This window comes from Amblyomma maculatum, chromosome 4 (genome assembly GCF_055883805.1).
Source record: "Amblyomma maculatum isolate TAMU_Amacu chromosome 4, ASM5588380v1, whole genome shotgun sequence".
In the NCBI taxonomy this organism is placed as follows: Eukaryota; Metazoa; Arthropoda; class Arachnida; order Ixodida; family Ixodidae; genus Amblyomma; species Amblyomma maculatum.
In genome coordinates, this window is record NC_139347.1 from 82,970,939 (window position 1) to 82,991,278 (window position 20,340).

Sequence of the window (20,340 nt, forward strand, 5' to 3'; positions counted from 1 at the left end):
AGGCATCTGGTTATGAGCTGTTGTCGTTAGCCACGTCCCTTTAACCTTCCTTTCGTGTCGTTCGGGGTCTTGTGACTGCGTCGGTGTAATTTTTACGGTGATCGATGTGTTTACGTCTCGCTCCATTCGCAGTGCACTGTCATCATACGCGATGGTCAAAGCGCTCAGTGAGTGATCGCAGCCTTTGTGTGACAACGGCGCGGCTCCGCAAGCTTATCTTCCCTGCTTTTTGAGCGCATCGTTTCAACGCGAAACTTGGTCTATATATGACAATGTGAGCTTTCTTTCGCATGTCACCGTATACCAGAACCGCTAAGCCCTTGCCAGAACTTGCTAGAGTGAGAGAGTCCTTATTTTGACGGAAAAAACGACTGCTGCAAACTTGGCGCCCAACATAACTCGAATTGTGACGTGTTTATTGCACTGGCCTTCGAACTACTTTTCGCTAATTTTAAGGGTCTCCCTCTCTCTCTCTCTCTCACACACACACACACACACACACACACACACACACACACACACACACACACACACACACACACACACACACACACACACACACACACACACACACACACACACACACACACACACACACACACACACACACACACACACACACACACACACACACACACACACACACACACACCCTTTCAGGAGCGTAAGTGGGTTAGTTTGAATTACGGGGTTTAACGTCTCACAGCGACTCGGGCTATGTGTGGTGTGATGGACACCGGAGCGCGCGGGGGGGGGGGAGGGGTGGAAGGGGGGGGGGGGTTACCGAAATTTCGATCGCACGGGATTCTTTGACGTGCACTGACATCGCACTGTACACAGAGACCTTGCTGTTTACTTACGCTGAAAAGCAGCCTCCACAGTCAGGAAGTCAGGATCGAAGCTACGTCTTTTGGTCCAGCAGTAGATTTTTCTAGCCGCCATAGCGGTGCCAGAGGCGGAATTAAAGACGGCATGTATTTGGTTAGAAGGCCAAATTGGCCCCCACATTTTCTTGCAAAGTGAGTTCAAAGAATGTATCGCACAAAAAGGAATCCCAATAGTCGCCCATAAATCCATTTCTGCCTCCTTGAGTGTAGTGGAGAAAGGTTTCTGCGCTGTCAATAAGCCGGCATCAAAAAGCTCCTAGACCCAGGAAACGCGAACTATAGCGCAATATTGGTACCATATTGACAGTGTCCGGCTCAACATAGGACCAGTGCATTGTCAACACACCAGTATTGGGGCGATATTTTGTACTGCGTGGGGACATGTTCGCGACCTGACAGCACAGCATTAATGACGCTGAGACTTGCGAAGGTTGCTGCAAGCATAATCTTTGCTTTGTCTCTTACTGCGCAGGCCATCCGGACGATGATCGGCGGTTATGACGACGACCGCCGCAGGAGGAGCGGCGGCCCCCCGCTGACCGCCGGCGCGCGTCGTCGCTGAGGCGTCGTGCCGAGCACGGTCGCGCAGCCATGCCGGCTGCCGGGCTGCAGTTGCTGTGGCTCGTCGTGGCGCTGAGCCAGCTGCCGCGCTCGCTGTGCTTCACGTGCAGCGATGGCTGCAAGTGCATCTGGCGCGGCGGCAAGATGTACGGCGAGTGCCCGCTCCTGGAGCTCTCCGCGCTCCCCTCGGGTATGGACGAGAATCTGCAAGTGCTCAACCTGACCCACAACCTGATCCAGGCGCTGCCTAAGCACGCCTTCGTCAACGCGGGCCTCATCAACGTCCAGAAGCTGTACCTGTCCCGCTGCGAGCTGAGTCACATCGACGACTTGGCGCTATTCAAAGTGACCAACCTCATCGAGCTGGACCTGTCGGACAACAAGCTGTCCGCCGTGCCGACGGCAGCGCTGAGTAGCACGCGCAAACTCAAGAGCCTCTACCTGAGCCGCAACCCCATCACGGCTTTGGCCGACATGGCCTTCGCGGACCTGACCGACCTGACCCACCTGGAGATGACCGAGTGTCGACTCGAGTCTGTGGCTGCCGGCGCGTTCGAAGGAGTGTCCAATCTGAAGGTTCTCAAACTAGACCACAATCTTTTAGAGACGTTGCCAGGCAGAGCCATGTCGCCCTTCTTGTCGCTGCACGAGATCGCCCTGGACGGGAACCGGTGGCGCTGCGACTGCGAACTGCGGGCGTTCCGTATGTGGCTGGAGAGGAACAACATTTCCCTCTACTCGCCCGCGTGCCATAAGCCTCTACGGCTGAGCGGGAAGCCATGGAAGAGCCTGTCGAGCGAGGAGATGGCGTGTCCCCCGGCGTTCCTGAACGCGAGCAGCAGCACGCCGGAGGACATGGTGGTGCACGAAAACAGCAACGTCACGCTGCAGTGCCGCGTGCGCGCCGACCCGCCGGCCGAGATCTCGTGGCTATGGAAAGACAAGCCGCTCACCAACAAGAGCGAGCCGGGCCAGGCGTTCATCCTGACGCAGGACGCCGGCGACCGCGAGCGTCTCTCCTGGCTTACGCTCCGTTCCGTGCAGGAGCCGTTGGCCGGGCCGTACGCATGCGCTGCGCAGAACGCCGCGGGACGCGTAGTGCGGAACTTCACCCTGGAGGTGACCAAACGTCCGACCGAAGTGCGCGCTTCCGCCGGCGGGGGCGCTACGGCCGAGGTCGAGATGACTGAGCAGGCGCGCGAGTCAACCGAACAGCAGCAGCACTCGTACGCCGAGAACCCAGTGCTGGGCATGGTCATTGGCATTCTGGTGGGCGCCCTCGCAGTGCTCGTGGTCTTCGGCCTCACTTTGTGGCTGTGCCGGCGCCGCGGCCGCCGCCGAGGGGCACCGCTGGGTTCCCGCAAGACCAAGCGCACTGAGGCCAACAGCAACCACAAGGCGCTGCACAATGACAAGCAGCAACAGTCACAGCCGGCCACGGGCGACGCGGCCGACGTGAAGCTTCTCGTGAACCCGATCCAGAAGCCGCCGCGCCTGCTCATGACCAACAGCTACCAGGGTCTGCCGTCGGAGCTGGAGCCTCTGGACCCGGGCCTTTGCGTCGAGTCGTCCTCGGGTGTCTGGGTGGTCAAGGAGCACGACTACTCGACGGACGAGTCCGTGCTCTCCTCCATTCCTTCCCGCGCAGGCACCATCGACCGGCGCTCGCTGGCGCGCAGCCCGATTCCGGTGCCGATGCCCGTGGTGCCGCCCACGGACGACCTGCACGCGCGGCTACATGGCGAGCTGACGGACACGCTCCGCCGCACCAAGGGCGACCGAAGACCCCTGGTCGAGCGAGCCGACGCCCAGAGTCCGCTCGAACCGTACGCGGGTCTCGAGACACTTCGCGTACGAGACCTGGAGCACCGCGGGCCGGACCTCATCGACCAGATCGGCGCCGCCCAGCCGCCGTCGCCACGCTGGACTCCGTACGAGCACCCGTCGGCCTACTACCGCGCGGCGGCCGGCACACCCCAAAGCTGCTACCCGCCCAGCATTCCCGAGGCGCCGGCGGACGGCACCGAGGTCTAGTCAGAGCGCACCGACGACGCAGCGTCTTCTCACGGCCAGAATGGACTCATTGCACGCTAAACGGTGTTAGGCGCGGTAAGGTGCACTGCTGTCCAGCAGCTAACACCCTTTTGCTACACCCACACTAATGGTCTCAGTCACTTGTCGGCATAGCGGCTTCACCTCTCTGTACCCCGCTCCTTGTTTCTATCACCTTTTCAACACTGCTCCACATTCACGTAAAGAATATGTGCGAGGTAGCTGGAATGAGGAGCAGCACATTACGGTGCCATAGGAGATAGGTGGAGCAGTTCAATACAGGCAGAGAATAAAGTTATGTGCAATGCACCAAGCAATCGCAAGAGGCAGGTATTCATGCCACATTTTTTTTAGGGCTTGAAATGCAGAAAATTTGTTACAGCTCACACCAACTATGTAACAAGGGAAAAAAAAAACGAAGTTGAACTTTAAGGAAGTTGAAACAGATATTTTTCTTTTTTTTTAAGTTCTAGAAATTAGTCGCATATTTTACTGCAACAGCGGTGAAGGTTCTTCAGAAAATCAGGCATTGTCGGCATTGAACGAAAAATCACGCACATGCTTCGGGCAGTTGTTAGTCGGCATGCACTGACTGGCCATAGGGTTTTGTGGCGTCATGACATTGCATGACATGACTGAACTGTCTGGTGCTGCCAATTCGGGTGCCATGGAGACACGCCCGTATACTTTGTTAAAGCAAGGCTTCATACCTTTGTCATGTGGTTTTTCTTATACTATGGCACATTACAGCTATATACTCTACTGAGTACGTGTGGGTTAATTGGGGCTGAAATCAAGAAGGGATTCGTGATTATGAGTAGAGAAGTGTGTGTGCATGAGCGAGGATTCAAAATGGGAGCTGGCGAATGGGAGCCATTAACTCAGTGATATCATACCCTTCAGGACAAAGCTTTAGTGACCCCTCAGATATTTATGGCTTTCCTGACTTGTTCATCCAAGGTATTCTGGCTAAAAAAACTGCATTTTTAGCAGTTGCAGCAAAACTAACCCAATCGGGACAATTAAGTAATTAAGTGTTAAGGGTGTTAGTTGCAAGACACCTGTGCACCTTTGTAGGCGTTGCAAGGATTAGTGTGTGAAGCCATGGAAGGTGATGTGATGCGGCATTTGCCACTTAACTTTCCGCGGTAGGGGTGCGAATGAACATTATCCCTCCGCACTTGTTCCTTGATTGTAGTTATTTGTTCGTGCGTGTTTCTTTTCTTTTTTTCCGGATGTACTCCCCAAAGTGCAGCAGTGCTGTTTTTGTTCCCACCATGCAGCCCATCCCACACACAGAGCATCACATCTTGTGTTTGCACGGAGCTGATGATACCACCGAGGACGTGGGCACATCGCCAGTTGCGACCGTCCCTTATCGCTGTTCTCATTTTGCACATGCGCCAAATGTGGCATGTGGGGGCCGGATCACTAGTTTAGCCTCATTTACCTTTGCAGTGGTTGACTAGTTGCAGAGTTTAAACACCGTGGCAGTTCAATCAAGAGGAATGAGTCGTGTTCAAGAGAAACTTCAGATGCAGAATTCACACATTTTTCTACTGAGACCGAATGTTGCACTCGCTTCTCATGAGGCATTTACATCTTTTACCTGTGGGTGAAAGTCTGTTTCATGCCACGATGGAATTATGACATGGTTGAATTGTGCTTCATCGAATTACTGCATCTCAAGAACAACCTCACAGGTATATTACCTTGTGGGACCACTTTCTTGTCACACATAAAACTCCTCTAGAAGCAGGGTGCTTATGAGCAGTTCCTTGCCAAGTTAAGGTGTACCTCAGGGTGTGAAACTTACTCTGCCTTTCCAGGATAAAAAACAAAATGAGTTTTATTAAACGAAATAAAGTATTTGTACTGCTTTCTTTTTGTAGCAAGCAATCATATTGATGCAACAAATGCATCACAGCAACCAGGCAATGCATATAATGTTATTAACAATTTTTTTCTGCTCATTCATGAATACCTGTGTGGTGGCAAACATTCCTAGTCTTTGCAGCGCTAATTTCTGTTTGCTACTCCTTAAGGAGTTCCATGTTTGAACCATGGAAGCATTGAAGTCCGAGAAGGATTTCTTTGACAAATGTAACGGTTCCACAAACTGCAAACATACGCAGTCATAATCATATGTAGCTTCTTTGTAAACTCACTGCAGCCAATACAAAAAACGGAGACTAGCAGTGAGACATTCATTTTTTGTTTCTCTGCTTCACATTAACAATGGTGATGGAGCCAGACTTATAATACATAAAACGCAGTACTAATAGCAAAAAACCTCAGTGAACTGCAACATTGCTGAAGAAGCCAAAAACTTGGGCACATTAGATTTTTAATTCTCATTTACTGCTACCCAAAATAATAACTATAATCTATTTTGTGGTTTATGCTTGGTGATGCTACGTTCAAGTTTAACCACTTTTATCTTAGTTTGTTCTCAGCGGGACAGGGAAGATGAAAAATATGGCGGGTGGATGCACGCACTTGTTCATTAGATCTCCATTAGGCTACTCTTTTCATCAAAAAAACAAAAGAGAAACTTGGCTATGTATGCCAAAACAATTTTGAAGCACAGTGAACAACCATGTCATGAGCCCATACACACACTGAATTAACCTGAATTCTGATTGTTACTCCGCTGTTGCTTTATTACGTCAGTGAATCCGCCTGTACACTATAGATTCCCTATCCAAAGGATATGTGCATCTATACAGCCGACCGCTGCAAGCTGGACAGGCCAAGTTGCACTAGGAATGACCAGCTTGTCCTCCGTCTTGGTCACTTCCACACACGCAAAGTCTCTCCAACACACAGGGAAGTTAGTGCAATGAGGTTCGACCATTGTGCAGTGCTCTATGGTGACCCCACAAGTGAAAACAGTTCTCCGTTGTTCTTTTCCTGCAAGACAACAAGATGTGCCTTACAAGCGTGAAGTTTTTTGCAGGCAGAGATGAGGGACACTCGATGAAAGGAGTGCCGCTGCAGGGACAGTCTGATTGATGCGAGGGACCCTTGTGAAAAGGCACTGCAAGAAGCTCAACCGATATGTATAAATACGTGAACCATGTCATTATGTGTGTGCGCGCATGTGTGTGTAAATATCTGCATTGAACAATGGACTCAAATAAAGAAAGACAGTGTTCCAGGATGCAGCAGTGTGTTTCTTGCGTTACGTTATGAACAGCCACGTTTCATGACAATGTGCCAAGTTCATGGCTTTTCCGCATCTAAACGAACTTGTCTATGTCATGAATCAGCTGCTCACCTTCCAGGCTGCCACTATAGCATCAAGGAAGCAAGCCATAAAAATAAAAATAGCGCATTTATTACAAAAGCACATCCGGAGGCACTGTCAAGATGTACGAACGAAATTTTTGTGAAAAATGTCGACTGTCGTTTCGTGGCACGCTCTCAGGTCGTGGTCAAAGAAACCGAGGCTGAATTTGTTGGCTGTTGGGCGAAAGTAGTCCAGACCCCTTCCGATCTTGATGATCCAGCCAGTGTCTAACCTGTTAGAGATCAGAACATGCGCATAGCCTGACCAACTGGCAGGCATGTCTCACCAGTCATCTATACTTATTGACTGCAACCAAAAACGTTTCGACAGCTAGTACTGCTGAAAGAATGCACATAAGTAACTGTAAATGCTCCATTTCCAGTTACAGAACATCAACAACAAATAAATGATTCAGTGTGGTCAAGCAAGATGCAATACATTACTACAAAGACTAAAGGGAAAGTGAAAACCGACCATAGAGCAGCACAATTAGCCTTGTATAAGTGAGTGCCTGATACATTCTGCAGTGGAAATGCTTCACTAAGTGCACCGACCTGCAGCTCTGCATTAAACCTGCTGCATGCTGCTATAAACTAGTTTTTTGATGAAACTGTGCACTGCATCAAAGTACCGTTTCAGCAACTATGATCCATGGCACAGGTGAAGAGGCTGAGGTACAGCTAGAAAAAATATGAAAGGGAACACGGGAGCGCGTGGCCTCCGTGTTTTGCAAAGCGCTGCCAACAACTCAAGACTAGAATGGGTGGCACCAAGGGTACGCTCGAAAAGAGCTGCCGACCAAGCTTACTTTGAATGCGTCTTTACCACTGATTCGTTATGAACTGCCGGTGACCGCGTATTTGAAAGCGTAGAGGCCACACGCTCCCGTGTTCCCTTTCATATTGCTTTTAGCTGTACAGTCCAATGCGTAGAGATGCAACTCTGGTTCTTATAAAGAAGGTGAATGACAGAATACAATCCTTCCCAGTCATTTACAGCCAGTGATAAGTAACTGGTGCGCGCACAGTGTTACGTACTCTGATTTGGCGCTGCTACCAGCTCTATCCCATATGAACATGGCAAATGCACATGCAAAGAGAGGATTGCTTTTAAGAGGCCCGAGTAGTGCAATGTTTGCATCCAGCTAGACTAGACTTTTTCACAGCCAGCATCGTTAAGTGTGCCTTGCAAATGTTTTGGATGCACTCAAGGTGATGGCTCAATTCCGCAGCCCTCGTTTCCGCTCGCTATGAAAGTTGCACCAATACTAAAACTCCCAATTTGTTTGTGCAGTAGCCGCATCATAAGAAGAACCTTTAGCATGGAAAGCTGGATCATAAATATAGTAGCTGTGACAAAACTGAGCCACCTCTAAGGATGGAGTGGCATTCTCTGTGTCACTCCATAAGGTGCATAGGTTACCACATTGCACGCACGATTCTGAACACGTGTTGTTGCCTGACTTCATCCACTACATGTGTTTGAACTAAAGCTGACATGCCAGTTAAAAGCCCTACTTTAAAAATGGCTTCACATGACATACCAGGTCATCGGTACTTTGGCTTCGCTGCATTTTACTGGTGTAGTTAGGAAATAGGACATATCGGAGTAAGAATAACTGCCACAGAGAAAGGGTGACTACCACAATAAAAAGACTTACAATTAGGTGTGCCAAATTATTACCACTAAGAAAATAGGCAGTGTACTACATTTAGTATCTTCTGAATTACTGCAGTTTTCCATTTTGGTACACCTGCTTTTTTTTTTCTGCAAGTTCACAAACAGCTGATTCCTCCATTTTATGCATAATGCTTAAACAAAACATTTTGTATGCACTAGAAAGAAAGGTTGAATAATTATTTAATATAAATTGTAGCAGGATAGTACAAATTTTTTGTTTACTAAAGATGTTTTCCAAAGCCCCTTGGGGTCTCCCATTTTTCTTGAGTCCCAAAAGGTTTAATACCAAAAAAATAAGCTTACAGATATGCACAACAGTAAAAAAAAAAAAAAAAGAAGGCACTTTGCAACTTTTTGTATAATCTAAATAAGTTCTTACTGCGATTTTTCATTTTTATACCTATGCCTTTAATTTTTCAACGTCTGCCCTCTTTTTCTCCTCAAAAGTTCACACTGAAAGATTTTTTTTTTTTTTTCACATTTAAAAGAACTATTATTTCAGACTTAGAAAAGAACTTAAATAGCTACATTTTGGCACATGTAAACCAAGGCTGTTTAAATACTCTGTTCATTATAAAAAAAAAATTCCAGGACAACTCAGAAACAGCTTGTTTTTTAATGCCCTAAGAAGAATTTGAGTTGATGTCCCAGAGCAACATAAGTTATAACGGACACTATTGCGGACAGCCTGGGAATAATTTCTCTACTTGAGGTTCTTTCACATGCACTGCCTTTGCACAATACACAGGCACCTCGCACTTTGCCTTCATCAAAACACGGTCACTGTGGCCAGCGTTCAACTCGCATCGTCAGGCTCAGCCAGTTGAGTGCCCTCAGCACGCAGTATGGTGCCAGTGAATATAAGCCTCAGGGGGAAACCGAATTCCCCTTTTTACACCATTGCTGCAGCAATGTCCGTTCTACATAAAAATGAAATGGCAGCAGTTACAGCAACAGGCGTGCGTGGGGTTTGTACCTTGATTTATACCCATGATAAAGTATGATGTTGAGATCACGGTTTGTAAAATTAGCCTTCATCACCCCTTTGAAATGAAATAAAAAATTTTTAAAGCGTCGTCCTAAGAGTGGACGCAATAATACCCTTAATGCCACATTTTCATTCTGCGACCATCCGACAAAGATACAATGGCCCGTTTAACTAAGCCGCACGAGCTTGCCTATGTGACCTCGGGCGTGTCTGACTCAGAATTCAAGGGTCCCGGAAAGCTGGATTCTGTACGATCTCAACTTCCCATCTGAAAGGAGGGGCTCGAGTTGGCAACTCCTGCCAAATCAGTCGTTATGTGGTCGCGTGATGCCAGGCAATCCGCTGGCCGTGACAGCCACAAAATACCACTTGCCAGAGACATGCGCATGATTTTTCACTCAGAACGTCGATGCCGGATTCTTTGGCCAATGGGACCTTTTAACACTGCCGCATTAATATGTAATGTAGTACATGGTAGTTTTGCTTCTCTCGCTCGTTTCCCTAAATTGCACAGCAAAAGCAAGAGTCCCACTGCCCACAGCTTTATTCCCACCTGGGCTTTGGCCACAGCAGTTCACCAAGACTGCAAGTGCGGCAAGGCGCTACCCACAGGAGATCAAACACGCCTGTCCAATCAACATTTTTATTTTCAATTAAAAAATATCTAACGATAGAAGTGCAACCGGAAGAACATACCTGAGCTTAATTCTCGAAAAAAGAAAAAAACTTTTCTTTAAAAAAAAAAAAAATCCCAAAGCAAACTTCTTAGACAGGATGGTTTTCTGGAAATCATAAAATTTAAACTTTGGACTGGTATAAAGGAAATTGTTTGGATCCACCTGTCCAGATATTTTTCTGTTGACATTCCTCCACACAGAGCATAATGAGTAAATGGGTATGATTTCGTCTCTTAGGACAGGCATAAAGTAAAAAAAGAAAAAGGTAGACATGACTCATGTTGAAGAATGTTCAAAATATGAAGGGTGTATATCTGCTTCACAAATTAAAAACCTAGAAACCTTAAAACCAAAGATATAATAATCTTTTCTGTTGGCAATACCCACAGTCATTTTGAAGTCAGCAGTAGAATTCCTTCATACCCGAAAATACACTCAACTGCGAACAAAGCACGTCTGCCAAATATTGAAAACAATTTACGAGGAAGGGCCACCTGCAACTTCTTCCCAACTTTCAGAAATAATGGCTTAGAACACGCCGAACCACATTAAAAATACTTTACATTGTGATCTCATTAACTGGATTTCTGCTACCACTTGTGAAACGAATTACAGTGGCCGTGTGCTAGTTTTAAATGAAAAAGTGTTCAGTGAGCAGGAAAGAACACCGAATTATCTTGCAATGACAAGTTTTTAGCAAAACTCAATAATACTCGCTGTCCTTTAATTATCTTCACCTGGGCTTTGTGCTAAGTTGCTAAAACTGCCATGCTCGCTCTTCTGTGCATGTCAGTAGGCCGCTCGCTTCCTTTGAGGATGCACCTCGGTTCTTATCGAGCAGCCTAGATCCTACAAAATGATGGACAAAAACCTATAACTCCGCTGTTGAGCGAACGCGATGTGCAGGAGATACGTGAGGAGTGGCTTAAAAAGCTGACTCCTTCACTGTTTTTTTCTTTCAACTCAAAGGGCTGGTTAGCAAAGGAATCGGCTCTGAAATTATCAGTCTTGCTTTCAAGAGTCCCTAGCCCACAGCAAGTCTTCCAAGTTGTAACACTGCTTTCATCCCTATGGCCCCTGCGCTTCATGTCGTCAATTGATCAATTAGCCGACGAGTATCATCAAAACGAGTTTGCGCGAAACAGATCAAGAAGAGAAAAATATCCGACAAAAAAATTAGGACGCTCAGCTTCACCTTAAGAGTAAACGCGATAGTGAAAATGCTCGTATATTGGCATCCCGCCTTCATTTTACCCATCTAGCTGTCTTATAACGAGCGTTTTCTACTCTCTCAGCTTCCGTGTTACTAAGTCTTTATGGTAGCTGAGCACCACCGTCATGAGAAGGTCTATCTTGAAGTGAAGCCCCACATTGTTGCATGCATCTGGTACAATGCCGAAGTGCATCTGGTACAACAGACCGTTTACAGAGAGTAGTTCCACTCTCCCTAACAGGTGGCGCCACTAGTACGGCCATCATTGCTGGCCTTCGGAATGCATCAGCGCGCATTACGGACTGCTGCTGTGCATCTTGTGCAAGAATGCCGGTTGACTTTTAAACACCGCTGCTTTGATGCAGATGTATTGTATTGTCGAAGTATTCTGTGAGAAAGTAGAGCTAATGAACCTGTTTATTGGCGGAAGAACAGACGATGCTTTCTACAAAAGGTGCACATCATGGCCTAGGCCACCGTTTTTCTCGGAGGTGTATCACGAGTACATGTTCCGTTCTGGGTAAATAAAGCGCGTGTGCATTGTAGAGAAAGGCTATATCTCACGCACCAGCTCATTTTAGCACCGGCAGTAGCCATGGGAATGCGAGAACGACCCTAAAGTTTTCTGAGAAGTTGTATATTGTGCCATTGCTGCCGCATTATTTTCGCAGGGCGTTAAGAAGTACCTTGACGTGGCTATTAATGTATATGCATTTATAAGAATTGATTGTGCAGAGAAGGAAAGTCAGTGTGGGCATGTCAGTGAATTTGCTTACTTTAATTAGGTACTGTTCCCAAGATATGCGGTATCGAATCCCGGCCTCGGCGGCTGCTTTTCGATGGAGCCGAAAACCCAGGCGCCCGTGTGCTGTGCGATATCAGTGCACGTTAAAGAACCTCAGCGGGTGGAAATTTCCGCATCCTCAACTCATAGCCTGAGTGGCTTTGGGACTTTAAACCCCACAAACTAAACCAAACTTTAATTATACAAGCACTGCTGCAATTGTAATAACTGCTGCTTTTATGAAAGTAATGCACGGACCAATGATGAAATTTACCATGATAAGGTTTTTTATATCCTCACTTGCTTGGGCTGCCTACGGTGGGTTCTGAATTCCCATGCAGTTTCCAGTCACTTTAGCCCGAGCGCAGGTGATTGTCACTGAGTGCCTGATGCAGCCCTCAAGCAGCATAATAGTCTTTTGAAGGCAGGACGTTTACAGGAGGTAAAATTATACATCAATTGTCGAGGATTACATGCGCGTCCATATTGAGCAGTAAATATTGTGCACAGTGTTAAATGGTGAACATTCATAATGCGTCTCAGCCAGCACGGTCTGAACACGCGTTCGCCCTCTGCGCAAGAGAATAAAAAAATTTTGAGGGGATAATCAGTTTGTAATCTATTCAGTTTTACAGAAAATGTTTTCCACAGAGAGCGCATTGGTAAAAAAAAAATCAAAAAACAAGTCGACGGCTGACGGTTTGTCGAAACGTTGTAGCCAATGCAGACATTTAGGAGGACGCAATAAATGAAATATGTGGTTAAATTAAACATTTTTAACACCTACACACACACTATGAGCATTCACATGAAATTTTTTGGCTATCTACAAGCTCGTTGTCCCCAGCGATATTGTGTACGCCGCACCATGCAGCCGAGTACCAGCGCGTCGAAAGCCGTCAAACCAGAAGGCCGGCGATGGCGGAAGGGTCACATGATCAAATATGGCAGCGACCATGCGCTCGCACTGTAAAGGGTCTATAGACGACATTGCCGCAGTATCACCAACCAGAGGTTTCATCACATGTGTTCAAACTCAGCAACATAGACACGAGATTATTCGTTGACACCAAGCTGGTTTCATTCCCTAATCACCAGTCACTACAAGCTGATCGATCAATCACACTATCAATCACTCCCAATTAGTCAACCAACACTAGATATATTATATACTCTCCAAACAAGGCGTCCATCATTTTTCTGGTGAGTTTTTCAAATCATCCTAGAAGTAGATGCATAGTTCGCACTAGAAAGCGCAGGTGCCATCTATGCTGGCAGGGACATATCAGGTCGGAATTCTGGTGGCCTCCGCATCAGCCTCACTCATGTTTTTCCTGGCAAGCTTTCTGCTTGACCTTGAAAGCTCTCTCTCAAACTAGTACAGGCAATAGCTTTTCGATGCAAAGAGTAAGTTACACTTCGTGTAACACTTCTAATCTAATTTTCTAATAGGAAGCGATAATCCCCCAGTGAAATATGGATATGGAGAAGCTAGCACAACGCTACAACAAATGAATTCTGAAACCACTGGAAAGAAGCAGGATAATCAAGTCAAGACACACTTTCCCTTTGAACCACCACACACATTGCGCCACAGACATTCCCAACTTTGTGCGTGTTTGCACTCAGTCTGCGATAAAAATGCAAATGTGGTAATATTCTCTAATGAACATGATTTGCCCACACCACTATTGCGAATGATGAGTGCTCGCTCCGGAATGGCTTGCCATAGTTTGGCCTATGGGGTTTAACGTCCCAAGGCCGTTGATAGACAGCTTTTACTTCGGTCCCCCTGCATCATCATGTATGACGTGATGGTGAAATAAATATTGTTATTATTGTTATCATTATCATTATTATTATTAAAACAACTCAGGCTATGAGAGGCGCCGTAGTGAAGGACTCGGGAAAATTTTGACCACCTGAGGTTCTTTAACGTGCACTGGCATCGCACAGCACACAGGCCTCTTGCTTTTCGACGTAGCTGCCAGGATTTGATCGTGCATCCTTTTTGCACAGTGGTCGAGCACCCTAACCACTGCGCCGGGGTGCTCGCTCCTGAAGGTGTACAGGCCATTGCCGACAGTCACGCTAAACATGGTTCTGTGCTTGGCTTCTGTGCCATGCCGTGCTGCGGTGTTGTTATCCTGTGCTGTTGGTAAGCTCAAGTTCCTTTCTATAAAGTAGCAAGCTTCAGTGCTTCACATTTGTGTCCTGTCTGATCAGAGGAAATATAAGGCCTACGCACTTTCTGGCTAACAGGTAAGATACAAAGAAAAAAGAATACAGAGCAAAACCTTTCATCAAATCAGGTCTGTTTTTTGTTAGTGTTGCTATATTACGAATACATCGCCTTCACAATATCAGGTGAAGTGACACTTCTTGCTGTGTCATATTTAAATAAAATGGTATGAAGTGTATATTTGAGTGAAAGTTATTTTAATAGCGCTTGGGCATACAGATCCCTCATTTTGTCCTCTCGCTGCGCCCTCTCAAACAAATTTAGTGATATGATCACTGCCAACGGCCTTTATCAGTTTGTGAACTTTCCCACAAGACGATGCAGTGACAGCGTTTCCACACTTGACTTGATATTCTCAAACTCTGATAGGCTGGTGGGATCCGTCTTACCCGTGCCCGGTATCAGTGACCATGATAATGTATTCGCACAAATTTCCTGTAGGCGCTAGTCACCGATTAAAGCGTTGCCACGCAAAGTGTTCTTTTTTGAGAAAGGTAATTATGGTTTAATTACGCACTGCCTTGAGGTTTCCTATGAAGAGTTTCTAGACTATGCTAATACTTCTGATATTAATGACCTATGGGTGCTGTTTAGAAACAAATTACTTTCCCTAATAGATAAGCACGTTCCATCCAAATTCTTATCGTGTAGACAAAGACATAACAAACCATGGTTCACTCCTGATATAAAGCACCTGCTGAATCAAAGAGGCCACCTTTTCTGAAGGCACGTTAGCGCAAAAGATGACAAAAGTTATAGCCAATTAGACAAGTTAGGAAAAACGATCAAATCAAGGCTAAAACCTACCAAGGATGCCTTCAATGTCTAAGTATCAAGCTGAAACGTAATCCAAAATAAATATGGTAATATGTAAAATCTACTGGCAAAAAAGAAAGCTCCATTCCTCCGATCTCGTCTCGTGAAGGTCCAATTTCTGACGATGCTGAAAAAGCTAATCACTTGAATAATTACTTCAGATTCATGTTTTCTGCACCTACCGAATATATCACAGCTGGGCCGATCCCCTATTGCCTCAATAGCGTGTCAAACGTAATTATTTCTTACAAAGGTGTCCTGAAACTCCTACAGGAATTAAAAGCTAATTCAGCCACTGGTCCCGACAACATTCCATGTCATGTGCTTAAAATGTGTGCCCCCGTCATTAATAAATTTCTTGTTGTCCTGTTTAGTGTGTTATTATCTTACCTGATGAATGGAAAATACAGAACATTGTGGAAGTACACAAAAATGGTCCTCGATGCCAAGTTGAAAACTACAGGAAATATCGCTAACCAGTTTAAATTGCATGTCTTTAGAACACATTCTTTACACTTTTATATTTTGTCATTTGCAAGATCACCAATTTTTTGTCAATCTTCAAAATGGCTTCAGAGTTGAATTATCATGTGGGACCCAACTTGTTGAATTTTCACATAACATTTTTTTCTCTTAGGATTAAGGTAAACAGGTTGACTACATACTGCTGGACTTTCAGAAGGCTTTTGACACGGTGTCCCACACCTTACTGCTGTTTAAGCTTTCTCGCCTAGGTTTGCCTTACAACACCTTAATGTGCAAAAGATTACCTTCACGAACGCAGTCAAAAAGTCGTCATCAACACCGTAGAGTCACAATATGTTCCCGTTACATCTGGCGTACCGCAGTGGTCTGTGCTAGGACCACATCTTTTTTTTAATTTTTATAAATGATGAGAATAACGTCTAAAATTAGACTATATGCAGATGATTGCGTACTGTATCGAAATATAGAAAATCAGGAACATACAAACAATCTACAAAGTCGATTACATAGCAATGAAGGCTGGTCGCGTACTCAACTTCATTAAATGAAATTTTCGTAATGTACCAAGTGACGTGAAAGAAGTTCTGCATATCTCAAACCTGCGCTCAATTTTAGAATATGCAGCATGTTTCATTTTAACAGTTATGATCGTCACAACAGTGCCATAACGTTAAAAAAGCATTTAGGATGGGATTCCCTACAGCTCCGTCATGCCTTCTTCAGATTAGTCTTCTTAGACGACATTATGAACAAAAAAATTGGCACTGACTGTGATGGTTGCTTTGCACCTCCCACATATATTTCCCGTAGAAGAGACCATAGCCGCAAAACAAGCAAAATTGCCTGTCGGACATCTGTATTTAAATCGGCTTTTATTTTCATGCACAATAACTGATTGGAAAAGCCTCCCAAACGCAATAGTTTCATTAGATGACCACAGCTTTCCAGCCACTCTTAAAACACATTTACGGGGACTAACTAATGCATCACTGTACCATGCACCATAAGCTATTGACTGCTCTCCTTATCAACAGAAAGCTTGTGCATGCTACTTTTTCGCTTTACATATATTTTAACCCTTTCATGACTTGCACAGCATTTCCCAAGTGTCTGTTACTGTTCTTAGCTGCATTGTTACTGGGTTTTTTGTATAAATTTACATCTATTTACAGTGTTTTTGCCTTTCACTTTGCGTACCCCCCATACACTAATTCCCGTGGGGCGATTTGTATGTACTCAATAAAATAAATAAATAAATACAGTCTCTTTAAGTACAGTGAACTTTTTCCACACTCGATGCCCACTTACAGTCATTTCAATTTGGAATGCGACTTTTCTGATCCGTTTCACAAATGGTAGTAAGTCTAAAATGCAAGAATAATGCAAGATGGAACGAGAGAAAGAAGATGGGTACACAGTAAGAAAGTGCACTGAACAAGAGTAGAGGGGGAGCCTCCGAGGCACCCCCTCAATCCTTGTTCGGTGCCTCTTTCATACTGTGTAGCCATCTCCTTTCTCTCGTTCTGCCCTGAAGACAAGTCCCGTTGTCAAAACGTTGGCTTGGCTGGTGAACTGACGCAACCCCTGAATCCTTGTTCAGTGCTCTTTCACACAAGAAGATGGCTCCACAGTATGAAAGAGAAGTGAACAAGGATTGAGAGGGAGCCTCAGTTCGCAGGCCAAGCCAATGTTTCGACAAGGAGACTTGTCTTCGTCTGGGTCCAGGGCCTTGTCGAAATGTTAGCTCGGCTTGCTAAGTGAAGAATAATGCAACATATACATCAATCATGGAATTGGGAATGTTTAGAAGCATCATTCTTTAATGTTATAAATTGAAGGTGGCTTTTAAAAATAAGTTTCCCGGTTTGAAAACACATTTTCTGCTCACAATTGAGTGCCTTTAAAGATAAGAAGGAATCCTACAAGGCACATCAAAATGAGTTTGGGCAGTCAACTGAAGACATAACCATAACTCAAAGTTCAGGGTTTGTAGTTTCCAAATTTGTGGAAGTATACTTCTTCATATTTTGAAAATTCTTTAACATGTGTCGTGTTTAACTTATTTTTTTTACTGATTACATTTTTGGTTTTTAAGAAACAAAATCTTACTCATTTCCCCATCAAGCAGTAGGTGGAGCATCGGCTGAAAAATATCTGGGACGCTAGGTGCAAACAATCTTTCAATAGCGGTTCTGGCCATCTACGAAGCTGGCTTTATGATTTTCATTCAAAAAGAAAAAAGCTGTGTTTTTTTTTTTTTAAGTTTCTGGATGCAGTTCTGTTATTATATACAAATAATTTGCTGAAATAAGAGATGCCAATTGGACACGCATGTTCAATCTCTCGTGGGCAGCACCCAGTAAGTATGAAGACAAAAATGGCCACATCAACACCTTCCTACATGGTATTAATGACATATACCATGCACATTCTATAAAAGCATTATCATACCTTGAGGACAACTTTCCTTTTCTTCTGTATTGAATATCTGTTTCTGAGCACTGAAAAATATTTTAAGGTCTACCAAAGACAACAGCATGGCATAAGGCCAATTTTAATGCAGTATAATTTGATGCACTGCTTGCTGGACAGTAAGCTTGGCATACTTTTCAATGTTCAATGTGCTGCTGTGCTTAAGTGCTCATCTTTTTCATGCTCAGTGCTGCACTCAGCATCCCTCGATACTTTCCATGAATGACATGCTATGGTGCTTGAATGAGCTTTTTTGGCCCTTGGAACATGCAACACGTTAGTCTGTTGAAGCCATCTTGTCACCTTTGTATGCGGCTACATAAAGCAGCCTCTGGTGACAAAGACAAGGATTTTAATCCTTAGACTCAAACAGCTCCAGTGTACGACCATGGCTGCAGTAGTGCTGCTGCCGAGCATAAGGAAATATGGAAGTGCAGAATTATCAGGTGAAAGATGACAAATATGGAGCTTGCCACGATTACCTAATCGCACAAGGTACCAAAAAACGAAGTCACTCTGTGCCGGCATTGGTTTCATGCCTTGCTCAGAGCATGTTATGGGAGTTTTATTTTCTGGTGGATACCGTCAGTATGAAATATTTTAAAACTGTTTAAAAAGGATCAATTTCATTTTCCCCCCAGGTTCAGGTACATGTTCAGTTCATGTCGTCACCATGTTTGGCACTGGGCTTGAGTGCATGCCTGGCCTCGAATTCGTACCAATTTTCAAACAACATCTGCCGAAGATTGGCAGAAATGGTTTATAAAAGCGTCTCATGCTTAATATAGTCAAAAAATTATTTCTGCAGTAGCTGCAAGCAAATTAACGAGCACACAAAAAGGCAGTAAACCGAATTAAAAACCTAATACTCGAGGTCCACTGTACCTTATCTCTCTGTCATGCAGGGTATCAGAATATTCAGTAGTCAAGGTGATGCCGTGGTCTGCAAGGCTTGCCTTGACTTGGGACAATCTCTCAAGTTGAGACTGCTGATCACGCTGGAAGGAGGGTTTGAAGAAGAATCATCCACATGGGAAAAGAATAACTGCAGCAGAAAAGGAACACTAGCACTGCCTAAGATCCACCACATATGATGGTGTACAAGCCGTGCACACCAATAGAGAGCGAAACCAAGCTGTGTTTGTTTCTTTTCTTTCGGGGAGGGGGACAAAACAAAGCTTTACACACCAATGCAGCAGGGAATCAAGCACCTCTTTGTTCCTGTATGGTGTGCATCATCAATATCATATGGTTACTAGCATAGGACGCAATAATCATATCGTCGCAATAAAACAATTACAATATCATTATCATTATTGCCACCTGCTTGAAACCAGATCCCGATTTTATTTAAACCTCACCTGGTCTAGCCCAGTAGTCAGCTTGATCCGGTTCAAACACGCGCACTTTTTCTTCAAGAGCTCGCACAGACGAACAAAGTTCTGAACCTAAAGAAAAGGCATGTGTAGCAGGTTTCTTTGCTCAAAAAGGGTTCTCAGCGAAAGTGCACACTTGCCTGGTGAACTGAACGCACATAAGCGTCGTCAACCTCGACAGATGTCACCATGTTATCCAGTAAGTGCCCGAACGTCTGCTCGTAGCTATGTCCAACAGAACCATTTTCTATGTGAATCTGTTCGTGGTACGTCCCAGCTGCAAGAAATGACAACTATCACGCACAAATGCATGTAATCAGTAGAACAAAGCTCAATCTGCTTCAGCAAGACAGACCTGCTTTCTCCTTCACAACTTGCTCCTTAATTTTTTCCGCTCTGTCCATATATGTCTTTGCCCAATTCCGAAGATGATCTCGCTTATCACTGTTGGAAGTTTCTGCGTTGAAGACAACGCAGTTTGACAATGCAACTGCCCTGCTGTGAGCCAAACAAACGGCTGTTACCGACCTTTAATAGCGTCCATAAGCAGCTGTATTCCTTCCTGGTAGCACACTAATGCTGATGTGTAACGTGCCGCTTGATCATGTTCAACAGCTCTTTTCAAAACGCCCACCGCAGCCTTTTCCAGGCCAGGTCGACCGGGCGCAGCCATGATGCTTGCCTGGCGACGTGGGGAAGCCTTGCGGCCTTGCAGTATTTCGCAAGTGTTGAGCTAGACAAACGCAAATTAAAAGAACGTTGCTAATAATAAACACATATTTTGCACTGCATTTTAATAAATAATGTTAACAAA

The 20,340-nt window shown here is 45.2% G+C and overlaps 2 protein-coding genes across 6 annotated transcripts in view; one reads left to right on the top strand and one right to left on the bottom strand.

Moving 5' to 3' along the window:
• The window catches only part of LOC146191529 (uncharacterized), a 295,812-nt gene extending 289,149 nt beyond the window's left edge, over nucleotides 1-6,663 (top strand). For all 4 annotated transcript variants that reach the window (XM_084602042.1, XM_084602043.1, XM_084602044.1 and 1 more), the window contains one exon: nucleotides 1,360-6,663. In XM_084602042.1, coding sequence (XP_084458168.1) covers nucleotides 1,479-3,482 — 2,004 coding nt within the window. In that variant the 5' untranslated portion in view covers nucleotides 1,360-1,478 and the 3' untranslated portion in view covers nucleotides 3,483-6,663. The remainder of the gene's footprint in view (nucleotides 1-1,359) is intronic.
• LOC146191530 (MIT domain-containing protein 1-like) lies at nucleotides 5,801-20,221 on the bottom strand. Of its 2 annotated transcripts, none has more exons than XM_084602047.1 (6): nucleotides 20,055-20,221; nucleotides 19,882-19,983; nucleotides 19,667-19,803; nucleotides 19,512-19,598; nucleotides 19,036-19,148; nucleotides 5,801-6,413 (listed from the first exon to the last, which is right to left on the bottom strand). In XM_084602047.1, exons 1-6 carry the CDS (start codon nucleotides 20,197-20,199, stop codon nucleotides 6,335-6,337), a joined length of 663 nt encoding a protein of 220 aa, XP_084458173.1. In that variant the 5' UTR covers nucleotides 20,200-20,221; the 3' UTR covers nucleotides 5,801-6,334. The 2 variants fall into 2 exon arrangements, with proteins under 2 accessions (XP_084458173.1, XP_084458172.1); XM_084602046.1 differs by lacking the exon at nucleotides 5,801-6,413 and adding an exon at nucleotides 6,837-7,024.
• Nucleotides 20,222-20,340: the final 119 nt, after the last annotated feature.